Here is an 18939-nt window from a genome sequence, read left to right as displayed (position 1 = left end):
GGCTCTGGTCATCCCTGCTGCTTGTGCACCTTTTTCTTCCAAACCATTCCCTTCCACATAACTTTTTATTAATGTGCATTGATACAGAACTTTGGGAACATCCAACTTCTTTTGCACTTATCTTTTGAGGCTTTCCCTCCTTATGGAGAGTGTCAATTATGGTTTTCTGCGCAACTGTCAGATCAGCAGTCTTCCCCATAATTGTGATTCCTACTGAACCAGACTGTGAAACCATTTAAAAGCTCAAGAACTCTTTGGAGATGTTTTGGATTAATTAGCTAATCAGAGTGGGACACTTTGAGCCTACAACTGGACCTTTTCACAATATTCAAATTTTCTGAGCTTTTGAATTTGGGGTTTTCACAAGCTGTTAGCCACAATCAACAAAATTTTAACAAATAAAGGCTTGAATTATCTCACTTTGCATGTAATGAGTTTTTATTATATGTTTCACTTTTTCAGTAGAATTACTGAAATAAATGAACTTTTACACGATATTCAAATTTTTTCGAGTTTCACCTGTATATCTTTTTTTCATTCAATTGTTAGCCTCTCCTCCTATGATGTTTTAGTTTCGCTAAATTTAATGTAAAATTTCTTGCAAAATCTATTTTTTTCTTCTTCCCTCTCAAACACTGTCAGAGATGGCAGCAGGGACCCAGAGGCATTCAGTGAGGAGCAAGAGGTCACTGAATTACCTGCTGTCCACCATGGACAACCCATCACGGTCACCACAGTCCTCTCTGCAGAGCTCATTCATCAGCTCGTTTAAAACCAAAATGGTTTCCTACTGTTCTCTTCTTCTGTGACAGGTGAACACACCTGTCAGGATATAAGATTTCATTTTTATCCTTTATCCTGGTGCCTTAAAAGTAATTTCCTTTGGAGGATCCATAAAGTATATTAATCTGGATCTGTTAGAGCAAATGCTGGGTTTCCATATTTCTGCTTAAATGCTTTGAAATATTTTTTTGTTTCTTGCACAGTATTTTGGATTTTCACCTCATCATTTCATAGTGAAATCAATTAACATAGAAGCTGAGGTGGTGTGTAGTCAGTCACATGAATTTCCTTGCCTGTAACAAAACTACACTCATATTTGCAGTTAATTGTGCAATTAAAGAACATTTCTTTGTGTAGTTCACTTTTAACATTTTTAAACAATAAACCTATGCAATTTTGGCCACAGCTTGTTTTTAATTAATTAAGCAGCAGCACTGGCCAATTCATTAAATTCCTTGTAATACAGTGTGCTGTTTAGAGATTTGAACATGACTTTGAAGGCATACAGTATACCCAAGTGTTAATTTCCATAAAAAAGACAAGCATGTTTAAAATAAAACATTAAAAAACATTCCCGAGTTTAGGGCGTTACAACGAAAATATGACAGACAACATGAGGTCCATTTACAGAGTTTATTGATAGCAAAAGATCATTTTCACTCCTGCATCTTCTCAATGGTCTCCTCCTTGTATTTGCCCTTCTCCTTTCCATCAGCACGAGACTTGGCCTTGCGCTCCAGGATCTTCTTGCGGTCTTTGTCCAGCTTTAGCCTGGTGATGACCACCTGCAGACACAAAAACACCTTGGTAAACAAACATGTATTCTCTCATGGATACATCAGCAATATGTCTGAAATTACCTTCAAATCTCTTTAATAAAATTTAACAAAAAGACATTGCTTAATAATTGAAACATTTCCCACTGTTTTTGTAACCAAGGATTTTTTTTTTACTCTACAAGGAAATCTTGCTTTTCCAGTTTACGTTTATATTAAAAAAAAAAAAAAAAAAATTGAATCAAAAGGGACATGCTGAAATTCAAATATAATTCTTCTTAAATTACCAATGTTCCACATCTAAGATGTCACATGCTCTCCCATTAGCTCTGTACTTGCTTCAGCTATCCACCAGTGTTTACAGATTTACAGAACTGACAGAAAGAGGTTCTGTGGTAGTTTAATGCATTACACTGCAATTTAAAACCGAACAGCATCAGCAAATTTAAAAAAAAAGAAAAAATCTATAATCCAGCTAAACCAGAGCAACTGCACTTCACAAAATGTTATTTGGTCACTTTGATTTTTCAATTTCAGTGCTCAAAACACCAAGTGTCAGAGTATGATGAAACACTGTGTCAAATACCAAGTGAAATTTCTCTCAAGTCTACCTGTAATCAGAGTTTAGGGTGTGCACCCAGGAGCAGGATTAAGACATAATTAGTTAGAAGCAAATCTTAGCCCAACAGGCAGCTTTACACACGTGTAATATAGAAACCTGAAGTCTGGCTTAGATATGGCATCTTCTTATATCTAGTAATCCTAGACTGTCCACAAAAGAAGTCCTTAATGAGTGGCTGGTGCATAGTGAGTTTTGGTGTCATTTGGGCTCGATGTAAAGTTTCCTTTTCTTTTTGAAAACACTGCAGCCTCACGGGAGACAAGTGGGAGTGAGTTGGTCCCTTGATAAATTAACTTCAGGAACATAGGGATTTCCCAATAGCACAGCGGGATACTACCGCAGCAGTTGAAAAATTCTTCATAATAAAAATGTTCACTTGTTTTGAATTCTTCTTTACCAGCACTAATGCAGTGATTGAGTCTTGAAAATGTATCAATTTAGCAGCAGACTACAGCGACTGGACAACACCCAGTATCCAGATTTAAATGGGTCTAAGGTGGCGTTGAAGTGAAATGAGCAGAATCAGATACATCAGAGTCACCCTTATTTGGTTTGTGCTAAACAAGTAAGGAATTTGACTGCACTTTACTTTGCTCTCTGCATACATGTGCAGAGAGTATGCCAACGACATCAACCATAACACCAGTTTACAATCTCCAGATCACAACACACACCGCCTTTGGCTACTACCGTCCCACACAACCACAACTAGTCAAGTAGTCTGTCCGACTGCAAGATGAGAGAGTCAAGCACCTGAATGCTATTGAAGTTTACAACTGTAGTGACTGGGGCCCTACTCATGGAAGCAGATTTAGCAAACATCCCTCGGTTTGTTAATCCAGACATGAGGAAAATGCTGGAATCCCATGATCCTATGATTCTGGGTGTCAAAGCTCCACTGATGGCTTCCTTTACATTTTTTCTACTCATGCATGTGCTTAACTCAAGGTGAACACTAAAGTTCAATGAAGATATTCTGATCAGCTGTTCTGGAACCAAAATCTTTAGCAGTTCAAAGCAATCTGGTAAGCAGACAACAAAAAGTGAATGATATTTGTCGACTATGAGTGAAGTAACTGTTATCAATGTGAAGTAGGTGGGACCCCTCACACTTTCAGACCAGTGACTGAAAAGACTACCACAGAATGAAGAATACGGCTAAAAGGCACAACACGACAATTGTTTTCAGTGTGGACACAGCTTAAGAGTTGCAGATCTTAGACTTAAACTCAAAGTTTATATATAACCTTTATTTGTTGAACATGCTTCTTGGAACAGGGCTCTGAGCCAGCTGTTAGGAAAAGAAACAAACATCAAGAGCTAAAATACCTCAACTTTCAAAATTACAATAGATAAAAAACACTAAGAACCCCAAAATACCCAAGAAATACTTATATAGCTACCCTCCACATTGAATTTGTGTTGATCAGCTTAAGAGCTTGTGACATGAAAAGCTCAAGACTACATCTTCCTGACACAAACAAACCAAACAGATATGAAGCCAGTAAGCGCCATGTGTGACTATACCACGGAACAAGTCTACTCACACAAACTCAGTATCTATTCAATTACGTCTCACCTTGCTGGGGTGGATGCCGACATGGACTGTTGTTCCATTGGCCTTCTCTCTCTGCACACGCTCGATGTAGATGACATACTTTTTCCTGTAGACCTGGACTACTTTGCCAATCTGCTGGCCTTTGTAGTGCCCACGGACAACCTGTATGTAAATACACAAGGAGGTCAGACTAATCCGCCTAACATGTTGCACATCAGCTATAAAAAAAGAACCCCTCAGCAATACAAACCACATTACCTGGACTTCGTCATCTTTGCGGATGGGCATGGACCTCACGTTGTATTTCTGGCGGAGCTCCTTAGACAGAGGGGAAGACATGATCTTCCTCCTGATGTGTGAGGGGGCATTGAAGTGCCTCTTACGGTTCTTGCGACGGGAGGATGTTACAAAGGGATTGAGCTTCATGATGCTGTAAAGAAACAAGTAATGGCACATTGACAAACCCAGGCGATAAAGGCTGTACTTGCTTGCAAAACAGTCCACTCAAATTGTGGATCAGGATCGACAGTTTTAAGAAAATATAAGAATGTAGGGTTAAAGTACACACTACTATCTTCCGACACCACATAAAGCAACTGAGAACCCAAACCTAGAATGTCCACTATGTGTGTTATTTTGCTGTATTGGGGTACCTGGCTAGGTTGTGCTACGTTTTAAAGGCGACTATTAAGCTAGCTCAAGTAGTTAGCATAAGATAGCCGTCAGACCGAAGCGGGATATTTCTGCAACATAAACTCGGTACAGTGGTTGAACAAACTACACACTTCCAAAACAATGTTTTTAAAAGCCCATTACAGTTACAGAATGTAAAATAGGTCAAATATTAAAGGCTAGCACCAGGAGTAGAGCTGGTTCACTATCGCTAACCGACATGCGGATACTGAAGGACCTAACAGGGAGACCAACTACTGACAGCGTTTATTTAGTAATCCATCGTCAACACGAAGCCAATATTCGCTGATTTTTAATTGTACTGAAGTATATGTGGGGTTTACACTTGTATACGGACACACAGTGGTATTAAAAGCAGGATGGATAATGATAACTTTGGCGAATTCATCTGCCGGGAATTCTTACCCTGCCTTTGCTCCTCTATGGCCGGCGGAAAAGAGACTCGCAAACTACTTCCGCTGGCATTAGTTCACACTCAAGTCTCGCGAGAAGTCAGTGTTTAAAATGATAACACAGATAAACGCAAGCGTAAACACAGAGGGGTCTGGCAAAGATGACACAATTTCGTCGTACTGAAACTTGTTTTAGTGCTGCGTGTGCTACGAGGAGTTAAATTCGACTAAAAGAAGGTGACCGTTAAGATTTTTATTCACCATAACAAATTTATTTTTTAAATAATGCCACGTAATAATTTTTAGTTGATAAAATTGCAGGGGCGTTTTTAGTAAACATGCACAACGATGTTTACTAGGTTTGTTTTTTGTGACGTTATAACTTGTGTTTTCTAGCTACATTAAATATTTCCACAAGATGGCGCTAAACTTAGTTAATCGGTAACCTGGTCTACAAACAAGTTTTGTCTATGATTCATCAAGTTCTGTGCTCTGTGCACCACACAACCCTCTTTTAGGCATCAGGGATAAGTGTGAGTAGCATTAATAGATCGGCAAAACACATGTTCTATCGGTAATACACACCCCAAAAAACATTCAGTGTAATTTCCAATCAAAGTATTTGCCCTTAGCTACATTTAATATAAAACAGACTACCAAATTTATAAGGCAAAACTTCCTGGCTCTCGCAGATGTAATTGCGCTTTTCCTGCTCTTTTTTTTATTTTATTTAAACCCAAATACACTGAGAAATAAACACGAGGAGGGTGTTCACACCAGCAGACCACACATACATTGACCTCCCATGATAAGAGGACAGAAGCGACCCCCTGTCCTGCTCAGACAAACTCGCCCACATACACGGAGAGACCTGCCGAAGCGGAGACGCGCTGACACCGTGCGCTATTCGCTCCCCGGGTGAAGCGCAGATCTACCGGAGCCTACTGCCTGCCTGCCTCCCTGCCTGCCTGTGAAAAAGTGATGCTGTCATAGCCCCCCTGCACCGCGGACAGAGCCTATTTCACTCCCCCCTCCTCCTCTCCGAACCTCCCCGGATCTTCTGTGGCTGGCTGTCGGTGGCAGCAGTGCGGATGTGGAGCCCGCAACGCAGCGCTCTACACCCGTTAGCAAGCACCGGAGAAGAAGATGAAATGTTTTTCCCGTTATCTCCCGTATCTCTTCCGCCCTCCGAGCACCATCCTGTCCTCCACTTGCCACACCGAAGGTAGGGTGGGACGCTTAACCGGGGGTGGCTTTCACGGGTCTGTGAGTTGCTTAGTTTGTGCCTTGTGACATCAATATTTTTATGCTGCTGCACATATGATACACATGTGCAGAAGTTAGGCTGGCCACTTGAAGGGCTAAGGCTTAACCGGTAGTTAACCCAGACCAATGCAGATTTGACACTATGCATGAAGTTGAAGGAGCCCTTTCTCAATTTCTGATGCAAATTATAGAAAGTGTTCCAAGGCTCTGTGTGTGTGTGTGTGTGTGTGTGTGTGTGTGTGTGTGTGTGTGTGTGAGACTGTGTCTTGTAAACAGTATCACTCCATTCGCATTTTGCTCCCTTTAAAGGTGTCAACACACAGGCCTACAGGATGCCAAGAGAGAAAGTCAGTTTGTGGAGTTGCATGACAAGTACCCACATTGCTCCTTACTCATGGTTCTCTCATTCATTTCACCAGCTCACACTGCCTAGATCACTTAATTCAAGAGCATCTAGGCATCTCCACATATCGCCCAAACCTCTCACATTCACCCATTCCCGTTATTCCTCTGGAGTCCCTAAAGTTAAAATGGTGAATTGACATGCCGTTAGACCGAGAAATGACTTCATAATCCTGCTGATTGTGCTGTCAGACACAGCCCAAGAGGGTCTGAGTGTTTGTATAACCAACCACTTACTAGGTCATAATGTGGAGACTGAGGCATTGCATTATTTAGCTTTGCATGGTTGCCCTCTTTCCTGTGTGCGCTCTGCCCTCAGCCTTCTGGTAGAAGCGAAGATAGTGTGATACACTGTACATCCCAGTATGTTGTGGGCATCAACAAGGTCTTTCACAGCATGTAGAGCTGACCTATATACTGTATATATTCACCAAAGAAGAAGAAGCACTTGAGGCTACCTACTCTTGCACTTTTTACATGTCTTCTCTATTTCATCACAGATCTTTCCCGGTCCTAAATTTCATTTTTCTCCCCCCCATCCTTCTGGCTAATTTAATCTTGATTAGCCATTAAAAGTATGAATATCAAACATTAATTACAGCACTTAAAGCGGCGTCAGATGTGAAATTATGGCTAACAGTTTGCCTCATAGCCAGTGCCAGTTTATTTTGTTTTTTGTTAGCTCTGATTGTGCATTGGAAGTAAATCTGAGTGCATTTTGAACATATACCTGTTTCAAAGTCATTTAGATCTCCATCACACAGCTTTTGAACATTTAATCAGCACAAAAGTGACACAACACATCAGATAAACATCAGTATCTGACGTCAATAAACTTAATCTTATTTATATCGGCCACACTAATGTTGAATCTGTATAAAATCCAAGGTCCAAGGTTTAAAGTGTGTTTATCTAATACTGGATGCAGGCTATTAATGACATCAGGAGCAATGCATTGCACAAAATGTGAATCACAACAAAATAACTTACAAAAAAGGTTTTTAACAAATGAGTTTGGAAAACATTTCTTTTATACTCAGAGTGTACATATGTGGATTTTAATAAATTTGTTATATTTAGGCTATCTTGTAAAATATAAATTGACCTGCTTGTCCTGTAGCCTAGTTTCTCACCATGATCACATGGCGTAAATATGATAGAAATGTTTATCATTACTGCATTCGATCGCAAATACAACCCAGTTTGAGCTCCCTGATGTTAAGAGGTGCGGCCAACATACAAAATGCTTTTCACTGCCTTCACTCCAAGCTTGTTTACTCACTTTCTGAGTCTCCATCCCTCCGCCTGACATGAGAGAGTGGTATAATAGAGGAAGTGATAGATCAAGAAGAAGAAGAAAAAAACCACGGCTGCCTTGTTCAGCCTCAGTAATATGATACACGATCCTGTGCTGCTCCCTGTGTGAAGAAATATGAAACAGTTGTATGGAGAAAGCAGGAGTGAGAGATGTTGAATCTCATGTGCTGGAGGCCAGCAGAGTAAGATGACACAGCAGATCACCTTAGAAATATGATGTGTTAAAAACAAAAGAAAGAAAAAGAGAGATAAATACCTCTGCACACTATGTGTTTGGGTGTGTTTTAAAAAGTAAGAGAAGGTAGATGTTTTTTGTGCTAGAATCTATGCATGCGCTTGCGTTGCGTAAAAGCTTTTGCTCGCGTGTCCCGTTTTGACCTTGTTGGCATTTATTGCCCCTTATTCAGACATGCTGGTCTGAAGGAAGCTGGGTGGTGCATCACTGTAGTCCTCCTTCATGTCCGCTCCAGCTGAGCGGAGTTCACCGCAGGGAAGATGAGTGTGCAGTTACCATGTTAGTGGAAAATATATTATATAAGCACTGCACTGACCATGGTGTGTGTGTCGGTGTGTGTTCTCTTTGTTTATCTGGGCCATTGTAGAGAGCAATGTGCCAGCATCATTCGGATTCACCTGGGTCCAGTCTCTGAGGGATACACTGCAAGCTTTTGTCTGCCTCCCTGTATAAGTTTATACGTTTGCATTGGTCTCTCTGTGGCTTTTATCTGTCTTTTTTTGTCCCCTGGTGTTCACTTTTCTCCTTTTTTCATGAGTCTGTCAGTAGGGGTGTGATGGATTAAGTCTTCAAGTTTTCTGAAGGGACTGCATATGTGTGTCTCTCTTTGCTGATACTTTGTGTTTGAGTCAGGAAAAAAAGAAAAAGTGCAACCCCCAACTGACATCTCACCACATCTCAAACTGCCATCAATCAGCAGAGCAAGTCCTGCATCAGCTTCCTCGTCTATTGGCTGTAGTGTCTAAGGGGAAACCTGGGGTACATTATTATGCCAGGGGGGAAAAAAGCTGAAAAGGGAAGTGATTTTTAATTAATTAATTAAACTTTTGAAGATTAGATCTGTGTCAAGTCTCTGTGATTATTAGGTATAGCTGACACGTGTCTCGTGCCACGCATGTGCATTTGTGTATTTTTGCTACATCGTGGTTATTTTATTTGTAAGAGCTTTTCGTGGCATTGCCGGAGGGGAACTTGTGTCGACAGTCTGACAAAGCATGACACTGAGTTGGAGTTTTCTGTTTGAAGAACATAGCGTGTGTTTGTGTTTGAGGAACATCGCATATGCTTGTGTGTGTGTGTTCATTCCCTTATCTTACATCCTGCTCTCTTGTTGTTACCCTGGCAGACACCCAGTTCACGGCTCAAAACACACTTGTCGTAATCATCCTGCCCTTGCATGCCGTTGGGGACAAACACCCTACATACCAAACTCACATAATTCACACACTTACAAGTGTGACTGTTCTGCTTCAGCTTGTCAAAAAGGAGACAGCCCTTGAAGGGATAGGATACTCCTGCAGTTAGTATCGCATGTCCATTAGCTCGCTTTTTAACTCGTTAATTAAATAGTATCCAAGCTGAGATAGGAAAGATCAAATGGGGTTATTTCCACATATTCTAGAAAGCTTATCTAAAACAGAGAAGACAACTAATAGGAGGTTTCAAAGACTGAACAGTACGCTAATGACAAGTAAAGTAAACTTGAAAAGGTTTTCTTCCCACCTGGATTGCTCCTGTGACGTCCCATGCTGTATCTCCCCTAGAGCAAGACACTTTTCTGGCTTGTTGCCTGCAGGTGCTCTCATGACATAGGCCTAGTGGTGTAAATGTAAAAAGAAGTATGGCTGCATGCAAAGGATTAGAATGACAAAGTAGAAGATTTGTTTCGGTTTTAGCAAACGAATGACCAAAGCTGTAGTCATGCATCCATTCTTTTTTCCCAGCTGTGTAAAGATTAAAGTTGTACTAAATAAAAATGTATTTTAACATGGGGCCGAGCAACTCCAAGTAACTAAGCAATTATGCGGATCCCTTTAGTGTCATTCAGTGCACTGTTTATGTTTTATGACCTGCATTGCTTTGGTTCACTGTCACTGTTCTTAACCAGTAGATGGACTGGCCCGTCCTAAATGGGAGATAAATTAGGTGGTTTGTCAAACGAGTGGCAGCCTAGGCCTAAGCTTAGAAATATGTATCTTAGTCTGGTTCTTGACAGCTCCTGCCCTTGCTCCACAGGCAGTTTACAGTAACATGAAAACAAAACTGTTCTGTTCTGTTTAGTGCCACTTTAGAGCTACAACCATCTCGGGTTGCTCTATATTGCAAGGTAAAGAATTTACAATATTTGGGAGAAGACCTTAAGAGGAAAATTCCCTATAATCAATCACCTCGGAATATTGGGGAACTTTAACAGGACGAGACCTCAAGCAGAACCTGGCTCAAAGAGGGGCAGCCATCTGCTGCAACCTGATGGATGTGAGAGGAAAGAGAGAGCAACAAAAGGAGAGCCTAGATAGGCAATGGCGAGGAATATGAAGTATACAAGAATTATTTAAATACTAAATTAAATAAAGCGAGACAAGTTGGGTGCTTGTAACAGACGGAAATAAATGGCAGATAATACACTATCTGGAAAAAGCAGAGGATCTCAGGAGCCACTGACAACTGAAAGAAACATGACGTTCTCTTGCACAGTGAGACAAAAACACCATAACATATCAGTGTCCTCCTCACACAGGATTTTCCCGTAATCTCACTTTACAGCAAACACTTCCTGCTAAGTTTCTGCAGCAAATCTGCAGGAAAACAAGAAGAGAAGCGCACATTTACAGTATGAGTGAGACTCTGTGCCTCACAGGGGTTAGTGTATTATTACAGCAAACACAGTGACACAGGTCTCTTTGTCCTGTTTCTTTATCGCTGTTTCGTCATATGTGGAAGTAGAATGAACATTATGTTACATCCTTTGGCCTGCAACTTAACGGTGAGACGACACCCCCCCCCTTCATTTTTGTTAAACAGCATCGACTGTGCCCCGGTTGGGAGCCAGACAAAGGGGCTCCTTTGCAAGCTTGACTGCTGGGCTTGTGCTCCAGCTGACAGGCTGCAGCAGAGACACAACTACTATTGGGACTGAGGTATATATAGAACATCAGGATGGGCTTCCTCTGCCCTCTCTCCACCCATCTGCCTCTGTGGTTTTATAAAAGAGATGTTGAATGAGGCAGGTTATTGTGAACATGCTCACAGTGGTGCAATAAAAATCAATTCATTAAACCCTTGGCATGACAGTGCTCCTGTATCTTGTATTATTATTAGGCCCTGGGAAAAAAAAGATAAGGCAGTCAGTGCAATATATAGTCTTGAGTGTGCTAAACAAGCTTATAGAGGAAGTATTCGTTTGATACTGTTGTGGTGTAATTAAAATAGTTTTGATACCTAGCTCTCGTCTTTAATTCCTATTTTGGTGATTTTCATTATGAAGCGCACACAATACGATTAAAATTAGACTTCCCGGAGTGGAAGGCATAACAAGTGTTCAGCATGCCAAGGTGACACACACAGACTTCTCTTGTTTGCGCTGCAGCCTTTTAAAGCTTTGTGAATTTAGACTGGAAGAATAGACTAGCTTGGATGAAACTTTAATGAGACTGTGCTGCGGCTGTGACAAGAATATACAGCCGATTAGAAGCACAAATGGTACAAGAGATGACAAAACAAAGCGACCGCGCGTATTTGAAACAATGCAGCCCAAAATGGAAAAAATAAGGTTATTCACTTTAAGCAGACGTACCGATTGTGTGGGTGTTGTTGTATTTGTTGTGTAAGGGTTGAGGTACACACTGGCACTTGTAGTTCAGTGGGGTTTTTTGTACCGTTCAGATGTAGGGGTTGAGCTAATGTGGAAAAAAATAGAACTTTAGGAGTGCAACAGAAACATGTAGCACAAATGCAAACCAAACTACTGACACTTTTAACAATGTCCAATTTTATTACAGTTAATAGTCTTAAAGTACCTATAAATAATGTATCTGTATTAATGAATCATAACTGGATGCTTATCAGAGGGATTATAATAATAAAACCACAAAGAGCTATAAGGTTTATGGCTTCATAGCCTACAACATTATTTTTCGGTCCAGTCTCAGCAATGGATCCATATGAATAAATTCACATGTTACAGCAGCACAAGGCTCAATGAGAAAAAGTGAATTATTAGAAATATTAGATATTAGAAAAAAATGGAAAATAAATAAATAATGGTTTACAAAAATAGTTGCTATATACAGTAAATACAGTCACAGATATTTTTTTCATATGTATACTGAGTGCAGTGGGGATGATAACATATATATGTGTATACTGGGGCAGGTATCTATTTTTCTTGATACTGCATAGTTTGCAGCACTTAAAATACAAAGTTAAGGCTAGCTGGTGAGGCCAGAATAGTTAAGCTAGAGTTAATATTGATACCTGTTTATTCACATGTAGTTTCCGCTGCCCCCAAGTGGCTAAAAATCTTTTTATTTAGGTTTCGAAAATATACAGAAAATAATTTAAACTAACAATATAACTGCATGAAAATTGTAGTGTTACTGTACTATAGTTCTTTTTTGGGAATAGTGAAAATAAAATAGAATAATGCTGTTTTCACATGAATCCTACCAAAAAGCTGCAGGAAAACAGTGAAGGAGAGGTGACAATGTCATCTGCTGTGAGGATAGTAAGCATTCAGTTTAAGGAGCAGACATGACTTGGTATTCCTTTCAGCTGCCTGTAGAAACCCAAACCCAACCGCACCCATAGAAGCAATAGCTGTGATCCAATTAGATCTTGGTTTAGGTGCCCGTTTTATGGTTTCCCAGCATAGTTTTTCCTATATCTTTCTGAAAATAGCCACCCACCGTTGCAGAGTCATTGCACTTCTGATTGTACAAAACAACCTGAGCATTAGGGTCGATAAGAGGCAGGAATCAAAACCAAAACATTGTCTGGAGCAGAGACAGCTTTAGATAGCAGGATGTTTATGAGTCATCTGTTATGTTTTCTATCTGTCAGAACCACAGAGTATAGTATTGCATGTGTGTGTGTGAGGGAGAAGGGAAGAGGGAGGAATGCTTCATCACTGCTCGCGCCATACTGCAGTGAAAGCTTTTACTGTCCTATCTGAATGGTGTTATACACTGAAGACATGGCACTGGATAAATAATGTAACCAGATGTTACAGTATGAAGCAGCAGACAACAGCAGTACACGGAGTACCAGTCAACCTCTCCCTGCTGTCTCTTTTCACTCACTGTGCTACCCCACAACCCCCGAGTCCTGCACATGGAAGCACACACAGAGTACAGAACATCCAGCTCTCCGACACATGATGTCACATGAAAACCAGAACTCAGTCTTTTTATATTTTTGTTCACCTATAAGTCACGTCTGATATTGACGACTTGTGATAAACAGCAGCTATCTGCCGCACACTTAAAGTGAGCAATTTAGTATTTATGATTGCTTATATGTTTCTTGGGTGTAATAAAAGATTTGAAGTTGAAGGTGTAGAGTGCTGTCAACAATCCATTACACTTTGGCTTAAATCCACCAAGGTCTTCAGGGTCAAGCTAATGATTTATGCTATACAGGGCTATTAAAACTATGTTTCTTACTGCCATTGTTTGTACTGACAACATATAAGTATATGGTGGATGATATATGAGGACTCTAAATATCGCTTTGCTTTGTTGTGACTTTGTTATGTACATTACAGTAACAGGTAATAACAGCTTAAATTTTGAATACATTCTGAATATGCTTTGATTTGTTTCTAGAAGAAAAATATCAAATCAAAAATATTTGTGCTAGATATTTATTACATAACATTTAAACTAATTTTACAAAAGAATGAAATGAATGCAACACATGTACTATATCCACATGCTTAAAAAATAATTTAAAAAGTAAAGGATGTCAGGCATATTAAAACAGGTTTTAACTGGATGAATATTTTTCAGTAGTTCTGCTTTTTAAATAACTCTTAGCCAAGTGTTCTGTTGACCACCTTTGTCTCACTGCAACCAGATTTTAAATCCCACCATGACACCAGCACCATACTCTGGGATTATGCAGACGTGACTGGATGACAGTCTGTCAGTTCAGCACTTGTTATCTCATTTGCTTAGGCGCCATCTCTCGAGCCTGCTGAGGCTCAACAGAAACTGATTTGAGTCAGAAGGCAATGAGTCCAAAAAGGAGGAAAGAAAAAAGCTTAACTCAAATTAAATTAGACAATGCGATTTCCCAAATCACATTACTGATTAAATCTCAGTCTAATCAGCCCATATTATTAAACCCCAATTTACATAATTGCTTGTAAAGAAGAAATTTTCAAAAACATTTTAAAGCTCAAACATTGCATTTCTTACATATAAAATTGTGCAAGAGAATTAAAGACAAACAGGCAGTTATTAATCTTCCAGCAACTGTAGTCTGACTTTAACTCAGACTACAGTGGGTTTGTACCCACTCTGTTACGATGTTCGTTTCCTTCTTAACCGTGGCTTCCTGTGATTAGTTCACATTGTTCTGACCAAATGCCTCTGTGACCCACGTAGCACAAAAGGTGTTTGGCAGCCCGGCGGGTGACAAAGCACAATACTGAGGCTAAATTAAGTTTCCCTCCAGCAGCCAATTTTACGCTTGATAGTAAATATTTTTGAAGGCCAAGACCCAACATGCTCTGACTGATCTAACATGAGAGGTATTGCTTTTTTTCCCCTTAATGAGCCACACATTAATTCATACTGTTAGACCTGCTTACAGTGATCCAGTGCCAAGCTGGTTTTGCAGCAGCCACTTTAGCAAAACTGTACTTGGAAGTAAAACAGCTCAGGAGGCCGGTAGCATTACAGTGATGTCGATGGCAGCAGACAGTGGGGTGTACTGAGCCCATCTGGTCTGCTTGAAAGTGTGGCTGAGTAAAAGGAGAGGCGGTCGGGCTGTGGAATGGAGTGTGTGATGGATAGGGTGATGCATGCAGGAGGAGGGGTAGAAGATGAGAGTGCAGATTTTTTTTTTTTTTTTTGGTGGGGGGAAGGAGCTCTCTTCCGGCAGAGTTAAATCTCAGGCTTGGCTGCCGCACACTGCTCTGCCTGTTTTCATACCAAGCACTCGCCTCTGGCTCCAAACCAGCTTCAACCAACCATTGCCTCCAAACCCCACAACTCACCCGTTCCCCCTCTTTCTCTTTCCTTCTTTCAGGCAATTGGCTCACCCTTGATTTCACCCGTCTTCATTTTACTGAATCTCATTCACTAGCTTCCATCCTTTAGCGCTCTCTGTTTTTGATTTTCCTTACCTTTGCTTTCATTTTATTTCCCCAGTTGGGCTTCTTTTTCTTGCAGCCTTCCGGTAGTACACAGGGGTGTGGGACAGACCAAGGGCCTCCAGGTTTCCATAGTGATACTTTGTGTCCTGATGTCATTAGTATTGACAGTGTGCCGCTAGACCAAGCTGTCCTGGCGCACAGGGCTGTTTACTGTTTACCTCAAACTTAAGCCATTAGCTGTGAGATTAGTACGTGTGCCCCGCAGATGTGTGTGACATATTTCAGTGTGTCTGATTGCTGCTATTTTACTTTCACATAGCACTTGAGTGGAAAAGCAACAGTTTGAACATGTAACATGTGATTGTCTGAGCGTACTGGTTTTCACTGTAAGCAGCAGGGTCAGGTTCCAGGAGCTAGATTTGCCAGGAAGAACCTCCGCATGGAGGAAATGGCTGTTTCACAAAGAAACATCCTATCTGTCTGCCTCCTTGCTGTGTGATTACTGAAGCATGTCTGTAAGGCAAAACTCCCAGCCCGACTCCCCACCTCGTTTCACATTCTCTCGGCGGTTTCACTCACTCGTCTGTCAGAGGAGATGGAGGTCCTCTTAGCGCCACTGCCCTTAAAAATCCGTATGAATGTGTTTATGTGCATACTTGTGCAGCCAAGTGTATGGCCTCTAACATCTGTGGTGAACACTCAGAAATCACAGATCACAGGGCCGCTTCCACACGTCGACCTCTCGCAGCTAGTTCAGCTCAAAGCTCTCCTCCAGGCCCTCAGCTGGCAGCTTGTGCCCTCTGTGTCACCAGAGTAATTAGCTATGCTTTGTTTCTGAGGCCAGGGGTGAGCAAATTATGGATTCCATATTGATGCTGTCACATCACATGCAGGGAGAGCAGTACACATGCACACATGCACGAACCTGGCATGACCATGAAAAATGTGTAATCTTATACTCACATGTACTTCTTTTAATTCTTTGTACATGATGATACAGTATATGATAACTGTTCCTACTGACATGTGACCCACATCTTACACACACACACACACACACACACACACACACACACACACACACACACACACACACATTTATGTATAGTTCATATCACATGGCAGTAGGGTGACCAGATCCCAACAAACTAAAACTAAATCTGAAGCAAAGAGTGTGTTTGTCTGAGACACTAAAGCTGAAAGTGAGTCCACATTGTGTATTCTCCATTTGTGAAATTGAAAAATAACACAGTCACCTTCCACCAGCTTCAAGTCCTAAGCAAATTCCCAGTGTTTGTTGTGGCTGGTCCATCAAATTGTGGCCAAATCAGTGTACCTGGTGAATTTTTGAGGGTGGCCTTGGAAGCAAAAGTTCCTGTCCCTAGGGTTGAGTCCATAAAAATTATGGGACATTTTCTCAATGTGGGACAAAGAATGAGAAGTTAAAATGCTGATACGCCTGATCAAAGTATATATATGTCTATATCTATAGATAGATAGATATTAGGGGTGCAACGATACACAAAATTCACGGTTCGGTTCGGTACTTTGGTGTCACGGTTCAATATTTTTTCAATACAAAAAAAAACGTTCATGCCTTTTTAATTTGTCATTTATTAAAATTATAAATATATATTTTAACTCAAAAGTACAGTTTTAAATTTAATGTTGCTGAAACAAAAAAGTAATAAAAAAAATAAATATATCTCAGGGCTCGCAAAATTTCAAAATCCCTGGTAGCCCTTCGGGCAGGGACTCTTCAGTTTTTGGTAGCCCAAAATAAATTTAAGTAGCCCGAATAAAAAAGAGAGCAATTTTTTTTGATTGATGTTTTGTTTCCTGTTTTGTTTCCTTTACAATATTATACATTAAAGTATAATACTCACTTGCTCATCATATCTTGAGGCTTTATAACACAGCCTCACAAACCAAAGAGAGATTCATTAATGGCTACAGCCATCTTTTATATGCAATCTATATTTTATCAGAGAAAACTACTATTAACGTCTGCTGTCCTGGCAACAATTGCATCTCAAATCGTCATGAATCTATTAAAAAAAATCCACAAACTTTCTTGGGATTCAAGGATAAAATGATTAGATTTCAGTTTTAACCTCACAAAGCAAGTTCTTAGGAAATAACTCAAGAATCAGTGTGCTGGAAATAATAAACACATTTTTCAGAGAATTATGAATTGATGACAAGTTATATATTGAAAGAGTCAACGGTGAATTTCACTTTTATCTTAATTTGGCTTACTATATTTGACTGTTAATATATTTTATTTGTGTGTGTGTTTAATTAATTTGGTTCATTCACAGTAGAACAATAAAAAGGACACCTGTTTGTTTAATCATTTATAAATAACTGTTAATGCCCGCTTCAATGTCTGAATTGTGTTATGACCCATTATACTGGAACATTCACAAAATTACTTGTTAAAATGACATCCATTACATTATATGTTTATGACATTTTTCTTTTTCGTGCTAATATTGGTATATTTCTCTGAATTCTAATATGGTTAAGGTCTGCTTTTTGTTATCTTTGACTAATTTATTCTACAAAATATATTCAAAACAAGGGATGCACTATAAAATTTAGTGTTTGAAAAAATGCATTTGCCTGCCAGCTGGTTACAAAATCAATAGCAAGATGGTTTTTTGTATTGTTTAGATTATTATTTATGCCTTTTTGCACCAGATAGACAAGTGTCAAATAAATAATTACATCTTTGAATGTTGAACACAAATTCACCCCCCCCCCCCACACACACACACACACATACAATCAATGTGCCACGACTTTCAACCAGTCAATAGGTCTCTTCCAGTGAATGACCTTCTCTAAGCTTAGCATCACATGGAGACACTTTAGTAAATGAATAGTGAATACAAAAGGGCGAATAAGATGGGTGCATCCCTGCACATCCTGCTCTTCTGGTCTTAACAAAGACAGGACCCAGCCTCATTTATCTTTAACAATGTAGGCACACTTATGTCCAAAAAAATAAATAAATATGTGAATGTAATAGTAAACAAACCCAAATTACACAGATGCATAACTGTGGTACTGTAAACTGTACAGGCTGACAAACAGCTTTTAGGGATCATGGCCGGAGTTAAAATAAGCTAAATCAATCTTAAATCGTTGCCTAGGTTCAAGCATGTAATATTAATTTTTTACCAGTTGGTGGTGCTATAAGATTATCTCCTTTAATACTGGAGCCTCGAGCACATGACATGCTGTCATTGTATGTTTAATCTTATTTTGTATACATTTGTGGATGCTGTGATGGGTGGATATAGTTTGTTGTTGTTTTTTATTAGATCTGTAATGCATATGAAAGATTTAGAATGATTTTAATATTTTATTTTATTATCCAAGTCTCATTTCACATCAACAGAGAAAGTGTTTTTGACAGCCAGCCAGCACGATAAGCAGACAGATGGACGGACCACTTTTGCCAGAAAGTCTCCTCACATCATGCTACATCAAAAATGGCAAATCCCTGCAGCTACGTTGCAACATAGATCCCACTCATAACAAATCAATAAATTAAATAACAAAGCAAAGCCCTGTTTAAATGAGAAAAGGGCTGTTTGAGCTTATTGACACCTACCTATTAGAGTGGCAAATGGCAAGAATTTACCATCACAGTGGTAGGGCCTGATCCCATCTTAAGCTCATCTTTAGGTGTGCGTGTCGGTTTCGGGGGTGGGTGGGTGGTTGGCGACTCTACTTGATAGAAAAGTGTGGATGGACAGCTTGCTACCCTGTGGGCACCACAACTACA

At 40.0% G+C, this 18939-nt stretch overlaps 2 protein-coding genes across 2 annotated transcripts in view; one reads left to right on the top strand and one right to left on the bottom strand.

Annotated features, from left to right (window-relative positions):
* Positions 1 to 1402: 1402 nt before the first annotated feature.
* Positions 1403 to 4945, bottom strand: rpl26 (ribosomal protein L26). The gene is made up of 4 exons (XM_005916426.3): positions 4838 to 4945; positions 3998 to 4169; positions 3761 to 3901; positions 1403 to 1568 (listed from the first exon to the last, which is right to left on the bottom strand). The coding sequence occupies exons 2-4, from the start codon at positions 4163 to 4165 to the stop codon at positions 1440 to 1442; spliced, it is 438 nt and encodes a 145-aa protein (XP_005916488.1). The 5' UTR covers positions 4166 to 4169; positions 4838 to 4945; the 3' UTR covers positions 1403 to 1439.
* Positions 4946 to 5067: 122 nt separating this feature from the next.
* Positions 5068 to 18939, top strand: part of ppp2r2ba (protein phosphatase 2, regulatory subunit B, beta a) — a 55295-nt gene continuing 41423 nt past the window's right edge. The window contains exon 1 of the mRNA XM_005916424.3: positions 5068 to 6049. Coding sequence (XP_005916486.1) covers positions 5971 to 6049 — 79 coding nt within the window. The 5' untranslated portion in view covers positions 5068 to 5970. The remainder of the gene's footprint in view (positions 6050 to 18939) is intronic.

The sequence above is a fragment of the Haplochromis burtoni genome, unplaced genomic scaffold (assembly GCF_018398535.1).
Source record: "Haplochromis burtoni strain Fernald_Lab_line unplaced genomic scaffold, NCSU_Asbu1 Contig_19, whole genome shotgun sequence".
NCBI lineage: Eukaryota > Metazoa > Chordata > Actinopteri > Cichliformes > Cichlidae > Haplochromis > Haplochromis burtoni.
The sequence above is the reverse complement of the archived record's forward strand: the minus strand, read 5'-3'. Positions and strand labels throughout refer to the sequence as shown.